This window comes from Watersipora subatra, chromosome 6 (assembly GCF_963576615.1).
Source record: "Watersipora subatra chromosome 6, tzWatSuba1.1, whole genome shotgun sequence".
Lineage (NCBI taxonomy): Eukaryota > Metazoa > Bryozoa > Gymnolaemata > Cheilostomatida > Watersiporidae > Watersipora > Watersipora subatra.
Window position 1 is genome coordinate 27,424,905 of NC_088713.1, and position 24,941 is coordinate 27,449,845.

The 24,941-nt window shown below is 36.4% G+C and overlaps 2 protein-coding genes across 2 annotated transcripts in view; one reads left to right on the top strand and one right to left on the bottom strand.

Moving 5' to 3' along the window:
• Positions 1-617: 617 nt before the first annotated feature.
• LOC137398604 (PIH1 domain-containing protein 1-like) lies at positions 618-9,619 on the bottom strand. The gene is made up of 3 exons (XM_068084771.1): positions 8,970-9,619; positions 4,380-4,479; positions 618-1,485 (listed from the first exon to the last, which is right to left on the bottom strand). The coding sequence occupies exons 1-3, from the start codon at positions 9,590-9,592 to the stop codon at positions 1,276-1,278; spliced, it is 933 nt and encodes a 310-aa protein (XP_067940872.1). The 5' UTR covers positions 9,593-9,619; the 3' UTR covers positions 618-1,275.
• A 447-nt stretch (positions 9,620-10,066) lies between these two features.
• LOC137398177 (uncharacterized) overlaps positions 10,067-24,941 on the top strand; it is a 300,195-nt gene continuing 285,320 nt past the window's right edge. Inside the window, 6 exon segments of the mRNA XM_068084283.1 lie at positions 10,067-10,118; positions 10,882-10,972; positions 17,324-17,411; positions 20,954-21,188; positions 22,560-22,700; positions 23,658-23,850. Coding sequence (XP_067940384.1) covers positions 10,067-10,118; positions 10,882-10,972; positions 17,324-17,411; positions 20,954-21,188; positions 22,560-22,700; positions 23,658-23,850 — 800 coding nt within the window.

The window sequence follows — 24,941 nt, forward strand, 5'->3', positions numbered from 1 at the left end:
GACTTCCTGATGAACATTTCTAAAGCATTCTAACTTTTCTCGGAAATTACATCGGAAAAGCTACACATGCATGATGCCATGAACTATGATGCATGTGTAGGCTATACATAATGCAGTAATAGTGCACAATGGCGCACAAGCCTAATATGTCACAATGCATAGTTTTGTACAGTATATCATAAGGATATTTTTATATACGTAAAAAAAATTGAATTTTCAGAGTTGAAAGAGCCACAACAAAGTTTACAAAGAGCCGCACTTTGCCCAGACCCGTTATATTCTAATGATATATTTATACATATATTATATACAATGTATATATTATATATATCTTTACAATATATATCAATATATACATATGCTGTTAGACATCACCATAGAACTACACCGCCCCCTACACACCACCATAGAGCTATATTATTGACAGCGCACATGAAAGTAAGAGATGTATACGGGATTTGAAACCTTGTCCTTTACAATAAGGTGCTTAGCAGATGTGGAAAAAAACCTAGAAGACTTGTTGAAGAATATGGCATGCGGACTGCTGAGTAAAACGAATATGTTAGTATGCCAGAATAAAGAAACTAGAAATAAACTCATATTCGTCACATCTCGATATTTATTAACAAAAGCGCTTGGGAGTTCAAAATAAATAACGATTCAAATGAATGTCAGCTGTAGAAATTACAAAAAACTGAGTTTGAATTTGAAAGGCATCAGAAGACTCCAGTGCGGGCCTGCAATCCCCTGCAGCAACTCTGATACCTGACCAGGCAGAGATAAACAGTTTCTATAGCTAGTTGTTTCAGCAAAAAATACTAACGCATTGTATATGCATTTATATTGTGGAGGGTCACAGAAGTCATAGAGGTAAACTTTTAGCAGATGTTGTGGGGTTGACATAATTAGTCCACTGGCTAAATATGTCCATAACACATGCCAATTGGGTTGACTTCGAGGCAACTCAGGCAGCCAACAAATAACTGCTCAAATGTGCTGAACATAACCAATAGTGCCGACCTCAGAATGATTGATGCTGCTTAGCTATTTAACACAAAAAGAACACAGACTATTAATAGTACACTAAACACTAATACTGCCAATTACTAAAACGAATCACAATATCAAAACTCTAGGCATCAGACACTTTTCAATCACAAAACAAGTTTCATAAGTAGAAATGATACATAGGAACAACAAGTGTCTGAGAGCAGGTGCTTATGAACTACTAGCTCCAGTTGATGAAAACTGGCTACTGTGCCAACAGGTGCCCTGTCAATCCCCGACAGACAGAGGCATGACAGGTAGAGTCAGCGTGAGTTTGCGTGATTGCTTATCAAATTGAGCTCCACAGTCCTGTTGAATGAGGTTGTAGGGAAGGTAGAGGGAGAGATGGTAGACTTTAGACCTGCTATCGAGAATAATGCAGTCCTCCCCTATGTCTAGTGTGAGGGCCTTTCCACTTCGGATCTCGGGCAACTCCACCTAGAAGATGAAGAGGATTCTGTTTAGCGGAATCATTTTGAAATGAAATCTATCGATATATCCATTGTTTCCTTTTGACGCCATCAAGCCGTTTGCACATGCGCTCGTTCACGAAAAAGCCCCAATATTTGTAGAAAACGATTGTTTTCTTTTATTTAATAGTACTTTTGTTTTTGTTTTAATACTATAATAAAAAATTTGTAAACAAAAGATAAAATTGTCTATAAAGAAGGGCGACAACGATAAAATGACGTCACGAAAAAAGGAAGGATAGTTATAGATGTTCTATTGATGTTAATACATTAACAGTGATACCTAAGGATACATATACTGTAAAAAGTGTCAGCGTATTTGGAATTAGTGCTCAATAAAATTGAATCAATTTCAGAGCTAAAATATCTCAACTGAATGAAGAACAACACTTTAGTATTTAAAACTACTTATTATTAAATAGTTTCATGCTTGTGGGCATGAAAAAGATCAATTAGTGTTACGGTAATTTTACATCAAAGGTTTACTTGCAACAAAATTCACATTACAGCTATTTGGTATCAAAAGGTTTACCATGTCTTACTCTGCTGTTTTGTAGGTGCAAAATATGTGGAAATGTGATTACAAGCACCTAAAAGCTCAAAAACGAACAGTTAATTGCAGGAAAGTTTTTAAAAATAAACAAAAATAAACTGTAAGATATTAAATAATACTGAAATCACTTTTGTTGCTATTACCTAAAAACATGTTCAAACAACTAACAACATGGCCGCAACATGTAGATCGGCCCGGCGCTTGTGCATTGTATTGTATAAACAAGTTTAATGTTAGCGACTCACTGTGTTTTCATAGTTGAGTGCAAAATAATTTTGGTTTTTTATTGGTAAGAAAGTGTTGCTTGTCATAATATTTATTTGTTAGTAAACTAAATGGTAGTAACCTGCTACATTAGTATTACTAACATATGGTACTAAACAGTACAAAGGAAAGGAACCCCATCAAGATCATCCCCTCGGTTGCATTTTAATTGAAGATTAATTGGCCCAACTCAGTTAATCGTTTATTTGTATCAGTCGCGTTAATCGTTTAATTAACGTGCGATCATTGTGCAGCTCTACTTTAAATCGATTTTTCAAACTTCTTTCCAGACAGAAAGGTCTATGGCAGAAACAAAACAACAAAACCATTGTATAAAATGCATGTCAAAACTAAAGTAAAAACAATTACTATTATAAAAGCCTGGTCTGTTTGTCTGTTGGTCTGTTTGTCCATCTGATTTCCTCAAGGTAAGATGTTGGAATAGAAGTTTGATTTCAACGAGCCAATCGTTGATTTTCATATTGGTAGACCGATTTTCTAGTTTTAAATAACTGTGTAGCTACTTATAGATAGTTGTAGTGCTGGGCACGAGTACTTCTTGGCCAACAGGTGTTTCGGGTATCAGGTTTTTTGATACGGGTTTTATGTTTAAAATTTTCAAACATCAAATATTTTAAAATTTACAATGCAATTATAACTCTATTCGATTTATTTGTTTTTTACTATTTTCCAACGGCCAGTAGTAGTGCTCGCAGCCTTAAACCAGTGAAATTTGAACCCCAACTGTCAGTTTTCAGGTATGGCGTAGGGTGTCTCAGAATCTTTATCGGCTGGAATTCTGGCATTAACATGGCTTTGTTTACAATTTGTCGTTTCAAAGTAAAAATATAAATAAATCAAATTAATTTTTGTGTAAGATGCTAGACCAGAAATTTTACTCTCATTTGTAACAGTTTTCGAATTTCTTTACCTACTTCCTTCATTATGATACCAAATTTTATTTGAACAATATCGCGAAAAAATGGACACGATTTGTTTGTTGGTAGGTCATGAACGATTGTGGTGCAAATAAAGAACTTTATAATACTAATTACAATTTTCCAGTATAACTTTTGAGTCATAAAATAATGATGAACGCGTGCTCAATGGATATGATGCTGTTGAAAATGTACCTATGAATTTTTTAAAATCGTACAAACTTTTATAGTTTTAGCCCGAATAATGATAAAGTAGGCCTACTGTTTGTTTCTGTTTGATGACATTTGCTGTGGGTTGCCGACTTTTTTAGTAGTGTTTTACCAAATAGCATTGTATTATGAGCACAATCATATATATAATAAAAGTTTAAAAACTTTGGATCGTTGGACACATCGTCCAGGGTTACTGACACGCAATGACAAAAAAGGCCAGTGTTCATAGGGTTAACATGCGGGTTACTAAACAGTGTTTAGAGAGCAATAGACCGAGTTTTCATCAACTTTACTCAACGGATCCGTGTAACAAAACCCGAACCCGTACGACCGAAATGCTGAAAATTTCTATTACCCGATACTCGAGAGAAGATAACCCCGCAAGACCAACGAGTTTTATTACCCGTGCCCAGCACTAGCTTGTTGCTTTGTAGGCACACTTGATGATCTTTCCCAACACTCTAGACGATGATGTCACTAGTACATTTACAGCTACTCCTGTTTGCCGTTTGTCTCTCAAATACAGTGAGAATGAACATATCTTCAAGGCATAATATGGGAATCTCATAATTTAAATCAAATTCAACAACTTGCGCCGAGTTAATGCCTTATGTTATAAAGAATTTCTTAAACCATACAAAGAAAAACTCAATAAAATCTTTACCCTATTTTGAATTTATGTTATAAGATGTTTATGTTAAAGGAGCATCTACTGTACCAGTAGCGCATACTTCTAACATATACCATACAAAATCCCAATAACGCAATCATTTTCGCGACTGTTACTCGTGAAAGCGAATCTTCCCAAGTCGAACCACTACATTTGAAAAAACAAATTCCTGCCTGTCCACATATTCTGCATGAGTGCATTGTTTGAATTTATTAAAAGCTCACCTCCACGCTTAGAAACTCTGGGTGACCAGTAATTGGTTCTCTAATAATCCTATACTTGGGCTCGACAGACTTGGCAGATGAGACACTTTCGGAGTTTATCCTAAAAACAAAGAGATGGATGTTGATGGAGTGTTTAAGTGTAAGCAAGCTTTATCATACTTAAAAATAACTTAGCTAATACAAACATCAACATGACATAAGCCCTTGAAACTGATGGTAACAAGTCTAGAGAAAATATTTAAGAAGATCATGGATAAGTCGCCTCTCCGGCCAAACTGATGTTACAGAGATAGCAACATGTTTTTTGAGTACCAACAGAGCTCAGATCAGGTCATATCTGATGCCTTATTCTATGCGTCTAAAGACTGCCACTACCAAGAAGCATGATCAGCGACGATCATGCTAAGACCAGCGACCAAAGACTGGATGTAGTATGAAAGAACACTAAAACAGACAGATGGTTGTTCTGACGCAAGCAAATCAGGCACGTAGGACTTTTCACAAAGATAACCTGATCATAACTGATTACAGTGCACCCTCGAGATACGATTACCCTGATATACGATTTTTTCACCTTACGAAGTCAATCATTGTGATATCTTCACCTCGCTATACGAATTTTATTTCACCATACGAATTTGAGAAAAGTTTTGCCCGAGTTAAAATTTGGCCGTCGGTGTGCTCATAACACACGTCGAAATAAAAAGACACCGAAATATAGTTTGCCAAAAACATTCTTAGAACGTTTAGAAGAGACACGATGATCGACTTCTCTCATGTCCGCGTGGAAAATTTCGTGTAAAATACACAAGCGAAAGCAAATATTCATTTGTAGCGTTATTATAGCTTTTACTATAAACTTTTAAGTCAGCATACGTATATAACTACAACTATCTACACTTAATTTGTTATCTATGGAATCTGAGACCGATACAAAGGTTACAAAATGAAGGAAAAATGATTTCTATGTCAACAAAGTTGGATGTCGTAAATAAGAAGAAGGGACCCGTATTATTAACATTGTCAAGGAATATGATCGCAACCAATCAGCATTTGCAATTATTATTAAAACAAGAACTCCATTAAGCAAGCACAAGAAAGAGCTTCCAACTGAAGATTTGAATAAGCTAGGTCATGCACGCGATCAGCATTCAAAAGGAGCAACCATTTAGTAAAGGCGAGGATGTGGAAGATACAGAAAATCCCACATTCGCAGAAATATTTCAAGTGTTTAATTTACTGATATGGACTGGTACATTAAAACAATGCATGTATAATATATATTATTTATCTCTTGTGTGGCATGTTTTTCATATTTTATTCATTTTGTTTCCTTTTGATTTTATGTTATATTTTCTTGTTTAACCATGGCTTTGCATATGGGCTTGTTATCTTCTACGTGAATACAATTCATCGTATGTATGTAACTCATATAACTAGCTACTCAAGATAGTTGACGCATCCACATCACTTTTTGAAACTTGCTAAAGCCCTGTCCCCCATAGAGTATAAATACGTACAAACTTTGTATGTATGGTTACATCGATTCTTGTGCACATTTCATACAAGACAAACTACTGTACCACATTCTCTGGATCCTTTTACAAGCGCTAGCTAGCAATTTTCTGCATTGCACCATCAATTTTTTTGTAGAAAAATTGGACAGGAATGGACAACTTCTTTTAGCCTGCTAAAAAATTCCAATTCATTACGTTTTAAATTTATTTTAAAGTGTACAGCACCATAATTAGCATTGATACGTTTTTGCCTCCTCTCTGCTTTACCCGCTACATGTACCAGCTAAAGCCACGTTACTCCAAAGGTATGTACGTCCAGTATAGAAAACATAATTTTATTTTTCTTTTCGGTAGCCATTAAATGGTCAAATGTGCGAGAGGCCGCCTTCTATAACAGCATCGTTCGGCCTTATTGAATTAGGTTGAAAAAGGTTTCAACCAGATAGGCTAAAGTTTATAGTGAAAGTGAAGATAGGAACTGCTGAAGGATAAAATTTCGTGATAAAAAGTTGAAATTCAGAAAAATAGTTCAAAATACATACTAAAACTTAGTTTTAAGTGTAGGCATAGCAAGCTAAACTTGAGGTGAATTGAAAGATTATGTTATGCGTACCTTTTGAAGGCAAGAACTCCTTACCGTACGTACTACATTTGGTACACACATTATAATTTTGTGTTTTATTGCAGATCATAACCATTACAATACACTAAATACAATACAGTTACTGTAGGTAACTATAATTACTAAAGTTAACATACTATTTTTTTGCTAATTGTCAATATGTACACATTTATATAAAAAAAATTGACGATTTTCACCAGGGGGTGTTTGCATTGTATAATTACAATGGTCTCTATACCCCGATATACGAATTTTTCACCATACGATGTCAACCCTGGAACGAATTAACATCGTATCTCGAGGGTGCACTGTACTGGACAATTATAGAGAAGCTTGGTATACGGAATTGATTGATCTAGCAAGGAACAAGACCAAATATTCCTAGAAAAATGGTTCAAACCACATGTTAAGCGCTACATTTTGTGCATTAGAGTGCTGAGACTAAGCTCCATCCTGGTCGTCACGTGTTGTTCTGGCTACAGATGGTTGAGTCTATTGATCACAATGCAGAAAATATCTATGTTTGTTGAACAGTCCCTTTGATCTAAGTAAGCCACGTCAAACCAGTGTAACTGAACAACCTTCACTGAATTAAGAGCAGACAACTGCTACCATGAAAGCCAACCACTGCTGGTAGTTGTTGACTACACCACCAATTATATATAGATTAGAACTTTCTCTCTTGATGAAACTACACACATGGTGGTGGGAGCACGGCTGTCTGAGCAGCTGCCTTCCTGCCAGGATTGGAAAAAATCATGATTGTTTTTAAATTAAAAATTTGGATTTTTTGATTTGAATCAGATTTGAAGTCATTCATTGAGATTGAAGTCATAATCGAAATCATTGATTCAGTTTTTGAAAACACCAATTACCAGCTTTTTCTTCGCAACCGTTACAAAAGAAATTTGTACTGGATAACTATTACTTAGCCTTTTCAATATTTCAAACTTTGCTCACAGCCAAAAATCACAGTACAATCACAGCTTTTGAGATGGGGAAAAGAAATCAAACATGATATTTTAAGATGATTTAAATCACAGCCTTTGACATGAAAAAAAACATCAAAGATGATTTTTTTAGGATTCATGATTTAAATCAAATGATTTTAATCAGCCAACCCTGCTTCCCGCTGCTTTTTATTTTATCTCATATTCTGAAAATCACTGTCTTTTCATTTGAACAACGCTCCCCAGATCACTAGCCAAATGATAAAATTTTTGAGGAGTGGGTTTGACACACACAACGCTATCTCCATATTACCAAAAGAGCACCAGGAAAGCCGAATGAGCAGTGAATATTGACAAGGTGTTTGAAAGTTTTGATTCTCAGCGGCAGGCTATTATGGCTTGGCGTAACACCTCCAATAGACATTTTCACAGTCCAAACATAAACCTTGTAGAAAGACAAATGAGGTGTTTTGTTCAAACCAACGATGATCAGTTAGGGTAAAATACGAAACACAGAGTAATTAAGGCAAAAAAACAACAGGCAATGCAGTCTCATCTTCCGAAGACACTGTATGGTCCGCAGATTGATCACCCAGGGGCTCTGAAAACAAGCGGATCATGCGAACAACCACTAGGTCAAATCTGGTAGAGTCAGAAGGTAATTTTTACAAAAAGAATGGGGAAGGGGCAAAACAGAAAAGCGAACTAGTGCAGAAACTTGACACACTAAAACTGAGAGTATATCAACTGAAGTAGTTAAAGGTAAATCCGAGAGGGGGAGTAAAAAATGATTCCACGAGTAAATACAACACAACTCTTTGTGTGATTCATCAACCACCCACCAAAGTGAAGGAAACCACCACAAAGGCTAGATGACTACATTCACCACTATTAGGCTACATAAAGCATCCCGTACATAAACCTTTCAACATCCCTACTCAACCTAAAGATGTTCCTGCTCAACAAAGTTATGTACATACGTTCATCACCCAAGTTCTTCAGTCTACAAACTATTCAAGAAAAAGGGACTGACAAAGGGGGTACGTGATGAGGGGAGTATGCCTACATGCGAATATCAAATTTCTACACTTGCAGAGAAGGCCCTACATAGACAATAAACATACAATAAAAGAGACCGTGATAACTTATCGTACAATTGTGAGTAACTAAAACCACACCAACAACAGACAATATAAGAGAAAAAGCATCGTCTAATTCATACCAAGGTATCAACTTTGCAGCACCTCTACTGGTCAGCAGCTACACTTAACACAAACCGATTTCTATAACTACTTAAGCAGTCGTAAGATTATTAATTGCAATATTTTGTGCAATTTAAGGTAACAGTGATTGATAGCACAAATGATCAATACTGGTAATTTCAAAATATGTGTGCATAAAGCGCAGAGATATATTATTAACCGATCCACTCTTATTTGCCTTCTCCGTAAATGGTCAAATAATTGCTATTTTGTAACGCTCAAACTACAAACAGACATGCCTGTGAGAAGATGAAGAAGCAGATGTTTTCTGTGCTGCGTTATCCGAGTCCATTTCCATAATAAATGGTTTCGACTTGGATCGAATATGCTGGGACTGTAGAAATCCCATTGACCTTTTGTTTTTCAGTTTAACCCATTCACGACTGAGTTTGACGCTATATTTATTATCGAGCCCTTCCATAATGACAGACATGAAAAAACCCATAAATAAGTTGTTTTTATCTATTTTATCGCTGAATGACGGATTAATGGCTATATCATATGCAGTGCAACCTTTGCCTGATTTGTCGACCTCAGCATGCGGTTCTCCCAAACTCATAGGAACTCGAAACTGAGAAGGATCGTCAGAATTGAGAAGTTTCAAAAGTTCATTGTCAGATATATCTTTAGGAGCAGGGATATGTTCAGCAGTACAAATATTTAGAAAAATCTTTTCTCCACCGTCCGATCTCGTTTTAACGCAAAACCGAGGCTTTGGCACGACGATTGCAAAGTTTGTGTCTTCCTTAGGCTCTTTGGAAACATCAGCATCACCATACATCTTCATAAAATCTTGCAATAAAGCCTTATCATCTTGGCCGTCCTGAGTTTCGAGCAACAGACTTTCTTGAAAGTTCTCCATTACTGAATCAATGAAACCGATGCGAACCAATATTTTTAAATAGGCGTTTCGTACACTAACCAACAGCCTAATTAAGTTTGGAGCGCTTGCCAAAAATATTTGCACGAGCATGAATATACGTTAAATTGATGATAAGCGGATGTCGAAATATTATTTACACAAACGAAGCGGCTCTTGTTATGACTTATTGGCATTCGTTCATGAAGGAGCTCATTTTTGTCTGTTTATGTCATATTGTAATTAAAAATTATTAATATTTCAATGAAAAAATTATACAAATGTGATGTATTTTATTTTAATGAATTCATAGACAAATAGACACAGATTGCAACAATGTACGCTTATATATTGCGTGATTTTCATTCGACAGCCGTTTTGAGAGGCGCGTTTATGCGTAGCCTAGCGAAGGTAATAGCCTAGGCTTCGTCAACATCTGCAGCAACACTTAATTTGAACAAAATAGTATATAGAGTAATGATCCGCTCAGGCTATTGCACAGAAAGCGTGACAACCGTTTCAGGAAAATGTCAGCTTGTAAATCAACTCTGCATAATTTTAAAATGTTTTCTTTTTAAATGGTGATGTATGCAACCAAATAAAATGCAAAAGCTTTGCATTGTGAGTTCTCTTATTTTAGTAATATTTCAACAAAGTCAAGCGCAAAGTAAGTAGCATAATTACCTAAACCACTGGTTTTATGTATATTTCCATTACTAGAGCTATTAAGTGATTACCTTATCCATTCACTTATGGCAAAAACTATTGTATGCACAGTTAAGGTTTTTCCATAAGTCTGTCTGGCATTGTTAAACGAAATTATTTGGTTTTAGAACGGCATATGGGAACGGCATTTAGAACGGGATCGAATCGATGGGTTTTGTGTTATAACTACCTCGGTCTGAAAAAGTTCATGAAGCTCATATAAGCTCATTTTTACTGTGCATTAATAATATACGTAATTAAGTATAGTGGGGTTTGACCATTTCAAAAGGCTAATCTACAGACATATGATATAAATACAGATTACTCATACGTTGCTGTAAAAATTCGTTACTCTTCAACGTTTGTGAATCATTAGCAGTTTTTCGTGATTTGCTGTGCTAGTTAATTTTTTATCTTCTATATTGCCGCCATAATGCACATAAGAGGTTTTTAACCTTCAACGAAGCCTGTTATGTTTCTGTTGATAGACCTTCTAACACCATTCAGTTTTTCTTGTCTAGGATGCTTTTTGTTAAACTGATTACTTACTCTCACTTGGTTTACTTATGTGTCTCATTTGTTCACAGCATGTAATTGTGCGACAGACTGTCTCACAAACTGCCCTGCTGGAACCTACTATAGCAGTTCTTCGTGTGTTTCCTGTGAAGCAGGATACTAGTAAGTAATTTCCAAATTATACTTTGTAAAAGATAAACGATTTACCATCACCATTTATCTACCATTAGTTCATTATTATAGTATTACTTTGTTAGGAAGTTTGGAATATATGGCTACCTTTGCAATCATTTCTTTGCCATTGTTTGCAATGTAAATGACTATTCGGTGGTTCCTGTATCATTTTCCCTGGTTTCTGATTATTTATGGGAGGTGATAATTGACATATGATTTATGTTATATTATTTATGGGAGGAATGTTCCTTGGAAAGTATTGATAGTCCTATGTTTTTATGGCAACTTGGGTGGCAATAACTTATAATACTGCGAATGAATTTGAAAACTATTAGACAATCACTAAATAGTTAATCGGTACATTTCCTTGCTTCCGGGTGGGTGTCCACACAGTCAGAGGAAGAGATTAAGGCACAGAGTATAAGGTTGACAGGTAAAGCAGATGATAAGGGGTAGACAGCCAAAGTAGAAGATAAAGAGTAGAGAGTTAAGGTAGATGATAAAGGGTAGACAGTTAAGGTAGATGATAAAGGGTAGACAGTTAAGGTAGATGATAAATGGTAGACAGTTAAACCATAACTGCCACCAACAACTTTTATCGTATTTACTAGGTAAATCAGACATGCTGATTCCGATTTTGTAATCAAAATAATGATTAGGCCACTAACTTTCAGAGTAATAAAGGATTTTTTATAGCGTTTTAATATCGGTCTTGAAAACAACACGATCGGCATAACAAGCTCCCCCCCATAAATACTTGACGTAACCTAGCTTTTTAGGAACAGAAGTTACGTAGAGATGTTTAGACCGATTTAGAATAATAGAGACGGGTGTTTTAAAATCCATTAATATCTAAATCCAGCTTTAAAAATAATATCAGTCTTTTCTGAAAGGTAGATAAGCTATTTAGCATTGCATATTTAAAAAGCGCGATAACAATGCTAGCTCGTGATAAAACTGCGCTTTTTGAGCTCATTTTTCTCGGCGTCCAGCCCATTTAAACGTCATGTAACAAGCTGCGAGCAATTTTAAATAGTTTATATCCCTTTCATAAAAAACTGAAATTATTTTACAGGCTGGATTTAGATAATAATGGGTTTTAAGACATCCATCTCTATTATTCTAAATCGGACTAAACTTTCCTAACTTCCGTTTCTGAAAAAGCTAGGTTTCGTCACATATTTATGGGCGGAGCTTGTAATGCCGATTGTGTTGTTTTCGAAACGGATATTGAAACGCTTTAAAAAAGCCTAAATGACTTTGAAGGTTAGTGGACTAATCTTTATTTTGAGTACAAAATCGGAATCAGCGTGTCTGATTTACCTAGTAAATACAATAAAAGTTGTTCATGACAGTTATGGTTTAAGGTAGATGATAAAGGGTAGACAGTTTAGGAAGTTGTCAAAGGGTAGACAGTTAAGGTAGATGATAAAGGGTAGACGATAAAGGGTAGACGCTTAACGTAGATGATAAAGGGTAGACGATAAAGGGTAGACGGTAACGTAGATGATAAAGGGTAGACGGTTAACGTAGATAATAAAGGGTAGACGGTTAAGGTAGATGATAGAGGGTATACAGTTAAGGTAGGTGATGAAGGTTTTCTGTGTTAATAATCTGTGTTTCATTGATAGGCTTGGCCACTGCTTGTCATGAAAAAGTGACAGGTTTTAAAATTTTTTGGGCTTAGTCAAAAAGGTTGGGCTGAAATTATTAAATATATCTAATCTTGACTTGTAATTTATTCAATTCTTGACCAGAGGTATCCCAGAATGTTCACTAGGCTATTAAGGTTACAAGTCAACAGTTAAGTCATCTTTTTGACCTGGTTAGTTGGGCTTTATACATGTAGATTCATCATGTAGTTAGATGCTCAGTGCTAGAATTCGACTGTATGAAAGCCTCGTTACGAAATCGATTCAGCAAGATGGGGAACTTATATAAGCCATTGTCGTATCATGCATACCTTGTGCAGCATTGAATAAAAGGCGGCTGACGCAAGTGTTTTAGCAATTGTAAATGATTTCGGTTTGGTTTGTACCTGAGGTAGAGGCATGAAGTAGTTTAGGTTGGCATCTAATCCTATAGCAGCGCGAGTTTACCTGGTCTCCAAGCGATCGGGTAAATAAATGCAAAGAGACATTCATTCAGTTTGAATAGGAAATTAACGAGCCTTTGTACCTACGCAGTGCGAGGATTAGACAAGTTCAGTTTTGTTTATAGAGAGTCGATGACAGTTTCCTTGTTACACTGCGGAGTCCTTGTTGTTAGAGATGAAAGCCTATGTTATTAGTCTTATGATCGTGTGTTATGGTAGTGCACAGCAGCTCTCTGTCTTCACACGCGTTCCTCAGATTAGATGTTTTAGTTGAGTTACGTGTAGAATATGTCGGAGATGCTGGATAGCTATGAACTTACAATCGTGAGAAAATATGGTTCTGAGACTATAATTTTTTTGTAAAGCCTATAATTATCAGACGCAGTAATCCTTCCTATTTGGTAGGGGGAGGTGTCTTCCTTTTTGGACCCATTCAAAAATGGGAATTTCTATGAATTACAAGCTAGATGATTTTAACTATGAGCCATAACTTTAATACTTCGGAACTCTTCAACTGCTTCCGACTAAATAACACATATTAAATTATTTAAACTATTGCAAGTATTGAATAAGTACGTATCCTTGTACATACGGCTTATTTGTATAGTACCTTGCATGTACAATTATGAACTCCTATGAGATTCATTATCTTTTCATGACGCCTTTGATCCGAAAGTTTGCGTCATCCGCAAACTAATCCTGCATAAGTTAAAGTTTTTCCATATGTCTATCTGACATTGTTAAATGAAATTATTTGGTTCGAACAGGATCGAATCAATGTGTTTTGTGTTATAACTACCTCAGTCTGAAAAAGATCATGAGGCTCATAAAAGCTCTCTTTTACAGTTCATTAAAACATAAGTAATTGAGTATAGTTTGGTTTGACTACTTCAAAAGACTAATCTACAGACATATGATATAAATACAGATTACTCATGAAACCGATAAAACCGATGAAAACAGCAAACATCCGCAAGTTGAATGAACTTTGTTACTCTCAACTTTTCCCGTGTTTTGAAAGATGGAAATTGTTTATGCGAATACTGTGCAATAAAATGTCATACAAGATAGATGTCATGTTGTGCAAGCTATTCCATTTGAAACATTTTTCACATTTCAGTCGTGCCTATTTTGATTTCAACAGTTTGAAAGCATCGCTATGACCTCTGATGTAAAAATCCTAATTGATGAATTTGATGAAGGGGAAACCTTACTAAAAGCTTCTGGATTAATCAGCGATATACAAATGTCCTTAGAAACACTTATCGCACAACGCACCGTAACTACCAAGTCGCAAATCTGAAATATTTACATTCTGAAGCATTGTGGATGCTAAGTATTGTTGAGTGTCTGGTTAACAGTAAGTCAGCAGCCCTTTCTGGAGATGAAGGGTGAGGGATAGTCTAACATCTATTCAACAGTTGACTAGTGGTCTCACCCTATTATTGGAATAAATTCTATTGATATCGCTGACATCATTGATAAGAGAATTTTGCACTGATAGGCTGTGCTCTCAAGCCTTCTCGATGGACTGACATTAGATTGCTATACATAGCCAAATTAAGGCCACCAAAAACCTATGGTACAGCAGAGGCCCTATAAGTGAGGTTGCAAAGTAAGAAGGTTTCTGTACTATGCAGTTGAAAATGCATGTTTTTCCATCTTTTTTATACATAACTAAGGTATTGTGGGTCCTTTAATGAACCACGATATGCTCAATTTAATTTTAAGTGTACTTCCAACTAAACATCTGTGTCATGAACAAAAGTCACACTGCTCTAAGGTCAAGCGTGTGAACCAGAGGCTGAATATTAGAAGAAATATTACTTCATGTCAACATCTTTTTTAATATTTAGCCTCATGAGAGGGCTGTAGGTATCTCTAGCCATCAAGTGTGTAGTTTAGATGAAGGAGCCATCGTAATCTTATCTATTATAATCTATTACTGTTAGTGATCTCACTAGTCTGACAGTTGACAAGTACCGTTAGTGCTTGTTAAATGTAAGACAACTCTCAACGGGCAACTCCCAGAGTTAGTCCTGGTATACCTCACTATGATACCAACACAATCTGGTATGATTAGCTACACTTTAGGGTGACTCAACACATGATAGTTAAAATTATGGTGCTAGTTAATCACTGTTTCTATGACGAGAATAAAATTTTCAGTCATCATCAAAATGGAGACAGCTAAATCCCGCAAGTGAGTTTGATTACTAGCCAGTTTTTATTAAATGGTTCCTGCAAAATATGGAGATGATACTAAGCGTATGATGCGCAACAAATGCGGTGCAAGTTATTCCATTTTAAACATTTATGCACTTTAGTTGTTCATATTTCGAAAGCTGTTAAGGGAGACAGGAATATGCAGCTATAAGCTCTGATGTAGAATTCCTTATCTTTTTTAACAAAGCGCCCGAGTTACTCCGCAACACGCGTATTTCCATTTAAACACTTATCACACTGTAACTCCACGTGCGTGCAAGTTCAAATCGACTTAATCCACGCGTCATTCACGCATAATCCACACATCTTCCACACACCATCCACGCATCATTCACACATCATCCACACATCATCCACACATCATCTACACATCATCCACACATCTTCCACGCATCATTCACACATCACCCACACATCATCCACACATCCTCCACACATCACCCACACATCATCCACACATCATCCACACATCACCCACACATCACCCACACATCATCCACACATCATCCACACTTCATCCACACATCATCCACACATCATCCACACATCATCCACACATCATCCACACATCACCCACACATCATCCACACATCACCCACACATCACCCACACATCATCCACACATCACCCACACACCATCCACACTTCATCCACGCATCATCCACGCATCATCTACGCATCATCCACGCATCATCCACCCATCATCCACACATCACCCACACATCACCCACACATCATCCACACATCACCCACACATCACCCACACATCATCCACACATCATCCACACATCATCCACTCATCACCCACACATCACCCACACATCACCCACACATCATCCACACTTCATCCACACTTCATCCACACATCACCCACACATCATTCCACACATCATCCACACATCATCCACACATCATCCACACATCACCAACACATCACCCACACATCACCAACACATCATTCACACATCACCAACACATCACCCACACATCATCCACACATTACCCACACATCATCTACACATTACCCACACATCATCCACACATTACCCACACATCATCCACACATCATCGCGCAACGGAAACTTGTCGATTAATAGAAATGTGATAATAAATTCAAGAGGTGCCTTACGGCCTGGAGCTGAGTTTTTTGGCTTGTATACATTGTATCCTCCACATCACTTGGCAAGGATAGCATGCAATTCTAACACTGACTGCTATTATAGGGATGACCATAGCTAGATGATGAGGTAGCTTATTATTTATTGATAGTTGAAGCATGTGCACCTTCTCATGATTAGGATCAGTTCTGAAGATGCGACAACCTACAACAGGTGCCAATCAGTGATAGCAATAAAACTACTCACAGTGCTACTGCTTCATTAGTGCACTAAGCAGTTTCGTGGCTAGCACTGACTGGCACCTGTTGCATAGTGTCACACCTTTGTAACTGATTCTATAAGTCGCTTTGATCTTACTTATTTTTTCATGAATTTAAAATAAAAGTGTCTTTTACAAAATATGTTGGATATTTCAAAGTTTGCGTATCAAAGTTTCTCAGTTAGTTACGTTTGACAGTAAATTAAAAAAAAATTCACTCGGAGCCTTTGTTTGGTTCATAATTTCCTGTTTTGCCATAGTCTGCGTTTGGAGTGTAGGCTGTGTTTGGGCTGTCATATCTGCCATTACAGATAAATCTGCCATTATTATCTGCCATTAGATAAATCTCCATTACACGATTGTATCCTTCATCCAGTTGGCGATATTTCTTTGAATGGTTGTGATTTTAAATGGTCTACCTTGAAAATCTCCTCCGATCAATCAAATTACCATATCATGTAGCTCGAGGTATCTCTAGCCATCAGGTGTGTAGTTTAGATGAAGGAGCCTCTGTAATCCTATCTATTATAATCTATCACTGTTAGTCATCTCAGTAGTCTGACATCTGACAAGTACTGGTGGTGCTTGTCAAATGTAAGACAACTCTCCAAGGATGACTAGGTTATTTTGAATTATTGTAGTTGTGAAGGAGGTTCTGAGAGTAGGACTCCGTGTCCAGCGGGTACATACAGTACAGGTACTCAAGAGACCAGCTCCTCAGCCTGCGTGGTAAGTTTTTGGTCTATTGATGATGTGTTTTTGGTCATGGACATCTTGGTCATGAGCCAATCATGTCTCTAGCCTAGAACATGAGCTAATATAATGGTTTCATCTGACTGTATATCTCGTGAGTTGTTTTTTCTTTAGCTCACCTTGTTAGTGATGTCACCAAACCTACAATAGCTAATTCTTTGTCTGTTGCAAATCTCAGAGTTTCATGATAATGAAGGTTTTTTATTTTTATATAGGTATATTTACAGCTAAGTTTAGTGAAGATGTGCACAAAGATAGTAACTTGAAAATCTTTTGAGTTGTCCTTGGTTCTGCTTTTGTTCAATAATAAACATTAAAATGTGTCATTTTATTTATATATTAAAAATATTAACGAATCCTGATGTCTATGCAACATGGCATCTTTATGTTGAATACTAGCAGAATACTAGCAGAGTACACGAGTAATATTATAATTTCCTAATGAATTTGAGTAACTTACCTGGAAAGCTAGATCTTTACTAGAATATTTACTAAGGCAATACCTGCGTTTTGAGCCAGCTTAACAATCATTACACGTAACAGTCAACAGTACTAGTTATTAATCCCAAGCAAGAGCTTTAAACATGAGTATCTTAACCAATGTAATGACTATTCGTCCATTGAAATCGCTGCATTCCGTGTGGCATAATGGTTGAGTTCGCCGCCTCCACATCTTGAGGTCCCGAGATCAAACCCATTGCCATGCAGAGTTTTCATTGCAAGATTTTAATTCCTATTGCTGGACACAGGGTTTATGAAAAAGACAAACACTGAAATTTATATATATGTGTAGGTGTCTACACGGAAATATATCTTTATCTTAAATGCCGATGGCTATACAACAGAGGGTCCTCATTTTGAATACCTATGTTTATGCAACAAGGCAGCTTCATGTTGAATACCAATGTCTATGCAACAATGTATTTTTTTGTGTTGGTTATGGATGTCTATGTAACAAGACATGTTGATGTTTAATGCCGATGTCTATACAACATCTTTATGTTGCTAAAACGTGAAAAAACGATAATGCACTTGAACAGTTATGGAAAAAATGCATTTCATAGAAACTTTTATGAAACATTTTCTGTTAAATTGGTTGCTGTGAGACCCTAGTTAACCTGCATGTCGTAACTATTCCCATGTGGAAGGTGCTCTTTCTCTCACATATGAGCATTTCATAGAAATCGTTTACTCAGTCCGCTTTCCGACTACCACATTGACACATATAGTTGTTTGTGTCTTGGTTGTTGGTCTTGACAAATGATGAAGATGTCAATTGGGTTCAATTAGTGTCTATACATGATTTCGCTATGCAACTCTTTTGGCTCACTGAATGGGGAGTGCCTATTACGAACAACCAAATCTTGTAATTATAATCGTTCAACATATTTCCTTATCCCAAAGTTTCCCGTTTCTGCAATTGGGTTGCAGGTTTTAAAATCTTGTGTAAATTGTGTAAACTATCTCTCTGTTATATGACTGTCTATCTCTGTTATATGACTGTCTATCTCTGTTATATGACTGTCTATTTCTTTTATATGACTGTCTATCTCTGTTATATGACTGTCTATTTCTGTTATATGACTGTCTATCTCTGTTATATGACTGTCTATCTCTTTTATATGACTGTCTATTTCTGTTATATGACTGTCTATCTCTGTTATATGGCTGTCTATTTCTGTTATATGACTGTCTATCTCTGTTATATGACTGTCTATTTCTGTTATATGACTGTCTATCTCTGTTATATGACTGTCTATCTCTGTTATATGACTGTATATCTCTTTTATATGACTGTCTATCTCTTTTATATGACTGTCTATTTCTGTTATATGACTGTCTATTTCTGTTATATGACTGTCTATCTCTTTTATATGACTGTCTATCTCTGTTATATGACTGTATATCTCTTTTATATGACTGTCTATTTCTGTTATATGACTGTCTATCTCTGTTATATGACTGTCTATCTCTTTTATATGACTGTCTATTTCTGTTATATGACTGTCCATCTCTTTTATATGACTGTCTATTTCTGTTATATGACTGTCTATCTCTGTTATATGACTGTATATCTCTTTTATATGACTGTCTATTTCTTTTATATGACTGTCTATCTCTGTTATATGACTGTCTATTTCTGTTATATGACTGTCTATCTCTTTTATATGACTGTCTATCTCTTTTATATGGCTGTCTATTTCTGTTATATGACTGTCTATCTCTGTTATATGACTGTTTATCTCTTTTATATGACTGTCTATTTCTGTTATGTGACTGTCTATCTCTTTTATATGACTGTCTATTTCTGTTATATGACTGTCTATTTCTGTTATATGACTGTCAATCTCTGTTATATGACTGTCTATCTCTTTTATATGACTGTCTATTTCTGTTATATGACTGTCTATCTCTGTTATATGACTGTCTATCTCTTTTATATGACTGTCTATTTCTGTTATATGACTGTCTATCTCTTTTATATGACTGTCTATTTCTGTTATATGACTGTCTATCTCTTTTACATGACTGTCTATTTCTGTTATATGACTGTCTATCTCTGTTATTTGACTGTCTATCTCTGTTATATGACTGTCTATCTCTGTTATATGACTGTCTATCTCTTTTATATGACTGTCTATCTCTTTTATATGACTGTCTATTTCTGTTATTTGACTGTCGATTTCTGTTATATGACTGTCTATTTCTGTTATATGACTGTCTATCTCTTTTATATGACTGTCTATATTTTTTATATGACTGTCTATCTCTTTTATATGACTGTCTATTTCTGTTATATGACTGTCTATCTCTATTATATGACTGTCTACCTCTGTTATATGACAGTCTATCTCTGTTATATGACTGTCTATCACTATTATATGACTGTCTATCACTATTATATGACTGTTTATCTCTATTATATGACTGTCTATATCTTTTATATGACTGTCTATTTCTGTTATATGACTGTCTATCTCTGTTATATGACTGTCTACCTCTGTTATATGACAGTCTAACTCTGTTATATGACTGTCTATCACTATTATATGACTGTCTACCTCTGTTATATGACTGTCCATCTCTGTTATATGACTGTCTATCTCTATTATATGACTGTCTATCTCTATTATATGACTGTCCATCTCTGTTATATGACTGTCTATATCTATTATATGACTGTCTATATCTGTTATATGACTGTCTATCTCTGTTATATGACTGTCTATCTATATTATATGACTGTCTATCTCTGTTATATGACTGTTTATCTCTATTACATGACTGCCCTTCTCTGTTATATGACTGTCTATCTCTAAGCAATCAGTCAACATGTGCCACACCAGTTCACCAGAGTTTAGAATTTAAATTTAACATCAGATATGCTTATAATCTACTCCCTGAACAGTCAGGTAACAAAAAACATAATTTAGTTTATGACTACTAATGCCAATAAAAATCATAGATATGTACAATGATCTCTACTTTGTAATTGCCATGCTCCCTGAATGTTTTAGGCGTGCCTAGATGGAACATACAGCAGCGCAGCAGGTTCAGTAGGATGTAGTCCTTGTCCAGCAGGTTACAGCTGCTCTGTGTCAGGAGGCACGTCATTACCTGCTGAGTGTGGTGATGGACAATACTCACTGGAAGGCTCTAACAACTGTACAGCGTGTCCAATCGGCATGTACTGCCCCTCTAAGGATGTGGTCCCTGTGGAGTGCCCTTCTGGACAGTACGCATCTACCGAAGGTGAGATAAGATTCTAGGATCGTATAGATAAGAAACGGACTGGACTTGGGTGGGTGTTATCACTAGGATACATTTTAGTACCTGAGCCTTTGTCAAATGTCGAAGAACGTGTGTGCATATCAGATGAGGGTCGATATTTGTATGTATACAGTCCCACCTATTCATATGAAGTTTATTCATTTTGAGATCTGTTATGAATGTTTTAAGGGTGGTATATCCTAGTAAATATAAAGGGATGTATATTGGAGTAAATATAAAGGGGTGTATATTGGAATACATATGAAGGGGTGTATATTGGAGTACATATAAAGGGGTGTATGTTGGAATACATATGAAGGGGTGTATATTGGAGTACATATAAAGGGGTGTATGTTGGAGTAAATATAAAGGGGTGTATGTTGGAGTACATATAAAGGGGTGTATGTTGTAATAAATATAAAGGGGTGTATGTTGGAGTAAATATAAAGGGGTGTATGTTGGAGTAAATATAAAGGGGTGTATGTTGGAGTACATATAAAGGGGTGTATGTTGGAGTACATATAAAGGGGTGTATGTTGGAGTACATATAAAGGGGTGTATGTTGGAGTACATATAAATGGGTGTATGCTGGAGTACATATAAAGGGGTGTATGTTGTAGGAAGTCTTTCATTTCAGGAAGTCTGCCCTCACACATGGGCAGACATTGTATGTCTGATATGTGCAGATGTTATATATATATATAGTGCAGTAAAATTTAAACTTTCCTTATTAATTTAAACTTGAGAAAGTACATGTTAAATGCATACAAACATTTCACATGAGGCCCTGAGTTTTGAATCAGATTGAATTGAATTAAATGTAACTGAAAATGTGAGTAGAAATAAAAAATGAAACATGGAGCTAATAGGAATATAGAAATGATCTAATTTAACTATTTCTATTGTAAGTTGAAGTAAGTTACCTGTATGCTGTTTATTTCTATCACTTACTTTGGCAATACTACACTAACTTACACTCTTTTATATATTTCTAAAGTTGAGTCACAGCGGAAACCTCTGGTTCCGATTCTATTACATTGGTTTGACATATAATATAAGTTATTTGACTCTCTTACATGTATTTGTATAATTCATGTTTTAATGGTATATGTAATTGCTAAAGGTGCTATCACTGCTGTTGTAATTTTGAAATAGATATAAATATACAATCTATTCTTATGAAATTCTCCACTCTTCGACAGTTTTGATATGTAACATTAATTTTGGAATATAAGACCTTGGGATGTCAAGGTCAGACGGCATCTCTGTTGGACTTATCTCATTTTCGCTTCGACACACTTTGTAGACCTGTAGTGAAGAATACATTTATTTCTCATATCGAGTGCTTTGCAGGTCAAACATCGTGCTCTGACTGTCCGGCTGGTTCGAGTTGTCTCCCTCCATCACAGGTGACTACTTGTCCAGCGGGCTACTATAGTGCATTACAAGAGGCCAACTGCACGAGGTGTCCTGAGGGAGAGTACAGCAGTGCTGGTGAGTGTATCATTTTATACAGGAACTGACCGAGTTTCTCCAATTGCTCTCCAAGAATCGGACTACTCGAGTACAAGGCAGTGAGAGTGTATATTTCGAAGATATGTAAGAGTTCAGTAAAATATGCATTTAACATGTAGTTTACTGCTCAGTGTGTGGGACTTCCAGGTGCTTTGCTCTTTGTCGCTTCTGCGGCGTCTTCTATATAGTCTCCTCGCTTGGTTAGGCTACGCACCTCGCTTGGTTAGGTTCCGCCTCTTGCTTGGGTAGGCTCCGCCCCTTGGTTGTTGGGCCAACTCTCAGTCAACTGTAAGTGTTACCGACGGCTGTGTTGTTTATCGAGTCGGTGCTTGGCCCTGTTCTGGTATCGTTCGTCTCAGCGTTAACAGTCTGGTCTCTCTCAGATCTAGCCTGACGATCGGCTACCGCAATTTCCTATTGTCATATTTGTGCGTACCTTAAAATATCAGATCTATTGTCTGTTCGTTAATTGAGTTCTTATCCTTGATTTTTGAGCTTCATCTTAAAATTTAAGATTTTATGTTGACATTTGAACGAGCAATGGGAATAAAAAATAATTCATTCGGTAGCCGAGTGATACAAACTCAAAGTTTATAATTTGTTAATTATTAGTGCTATTATACTATTCTATAATGTTTCTACGCTTAATAGTTAATCTATAGAAAGTATTTGCTGTTTCGAACTTATTTAAAAAAAAAATTGTCTGATAGCGATTGAGGTACATAGCCTTCATATCATTGCCGATAACGATACCAGAAGTAGGGCCAGTTTAGTGAAAGTATATCTGCGAAGGACTTTTTCGCTTTCCATCTGTTAACAGAGATCTTCTGATGTTTTTTAATACACACTTGATTAACTGAATGATCAAATTGTTTTATAATATTCAAGTTGCTGGATTGTAAACATAATACATACTCTGCTATTTCATTATTGCAGGTGCCAGCTCTTGTCTTCCATGTCCAGCCGGCCATGACTGCTCAACATATGACACCTTTGTGGCGTGCCCAGCCGGGTACTTCTCAGCGCTTGGTGCCAAGATATGCACGCAATGTGACGTTGGCACTCAGCCAACATTGGCTCAGGATGGCTGTACTTCCTGTCCCGCAGGATATTCTTGTGGCGATCCTGCGTAAGTGCCGGTCGCTGGAGAAAAACTTGCCCAATCTTGCTTTTCCATATCAAATTAATTAATTAATTTCCATATCTTAATTATATCAAAGTGAAGAAAGTAATATGATTGCTCTCTAAGCGGGTCAAGGAACTACAAAATCTTCATGAGTTTTAAACTAAATTTGTCTTGAATTTGCAGTCACTATTTTTTCTGTGCCGACTAATTTCTAAATTTTATTTTATTATTAAAAGCATGACTCACTTAGAGTAAATTGTAGAGCGTTCTACACTCGTAATTCGAATAGTTGCCTTACATGATAGGCACTGTTACTCCATCTAAAGGCTGGTTCACCCTATATTGCCGTATCTTGCCATTGATGCCACAACATTCAGTGATCGTCGATGGTAACAATGTTCACACTATCACAAACCGATCCATGTTTTCATTAGCAAATAATCCTTTACGTAGTGTACTCAGTTTTAAAAAATTTCTTTTGAAGAAACCTTTATATTTTCGTGTGCTTGAATCAAATACTGGTCCCGCAGCAACTATCATAAACGGAAATAAATAAATCACGCTGTCCGTGACCGCAAATTTTCATCGCCGAAATGGCTCACAATGTAAAGGTGGTCGACGATGCTCGGCGAAATATCGAGTGACTTTGGCAGCTGCAAACTTCCGCGTTGCTTCGTCGATGCTTTCGGTCTACCGTTTATAAAATCGACGATGAATTCAGAAGGGAAATGGTGGAAATGTGGTGATATAGTGGAACCAGTCTTAGGCTGTCTTTAAGCTGTTTAGCTGCTGTTTAAACAAACACAAGAGTTTGTTTAGAGATTAAACACTCGGACGAAAGAAAGGTGACAATATAGTAACAATAATCCTTCTTAGCTCATTGGGTCAATTGACCTATTGATTAGATCTATTGTTTTCCTTTCATCAGTTAGTTGAAGTAGTCGCAGGCCTTATACTCTTATTATTGAGCCGTGTGCGTACTTCTGCCCCATATAAACATATTGATCCCTCTCTCACTTCAACCGCACCCATATAACTGGAGTAATATGACGGGTCAACACTAGTTATGAATATCAGTTCCATGGGATGGCTTT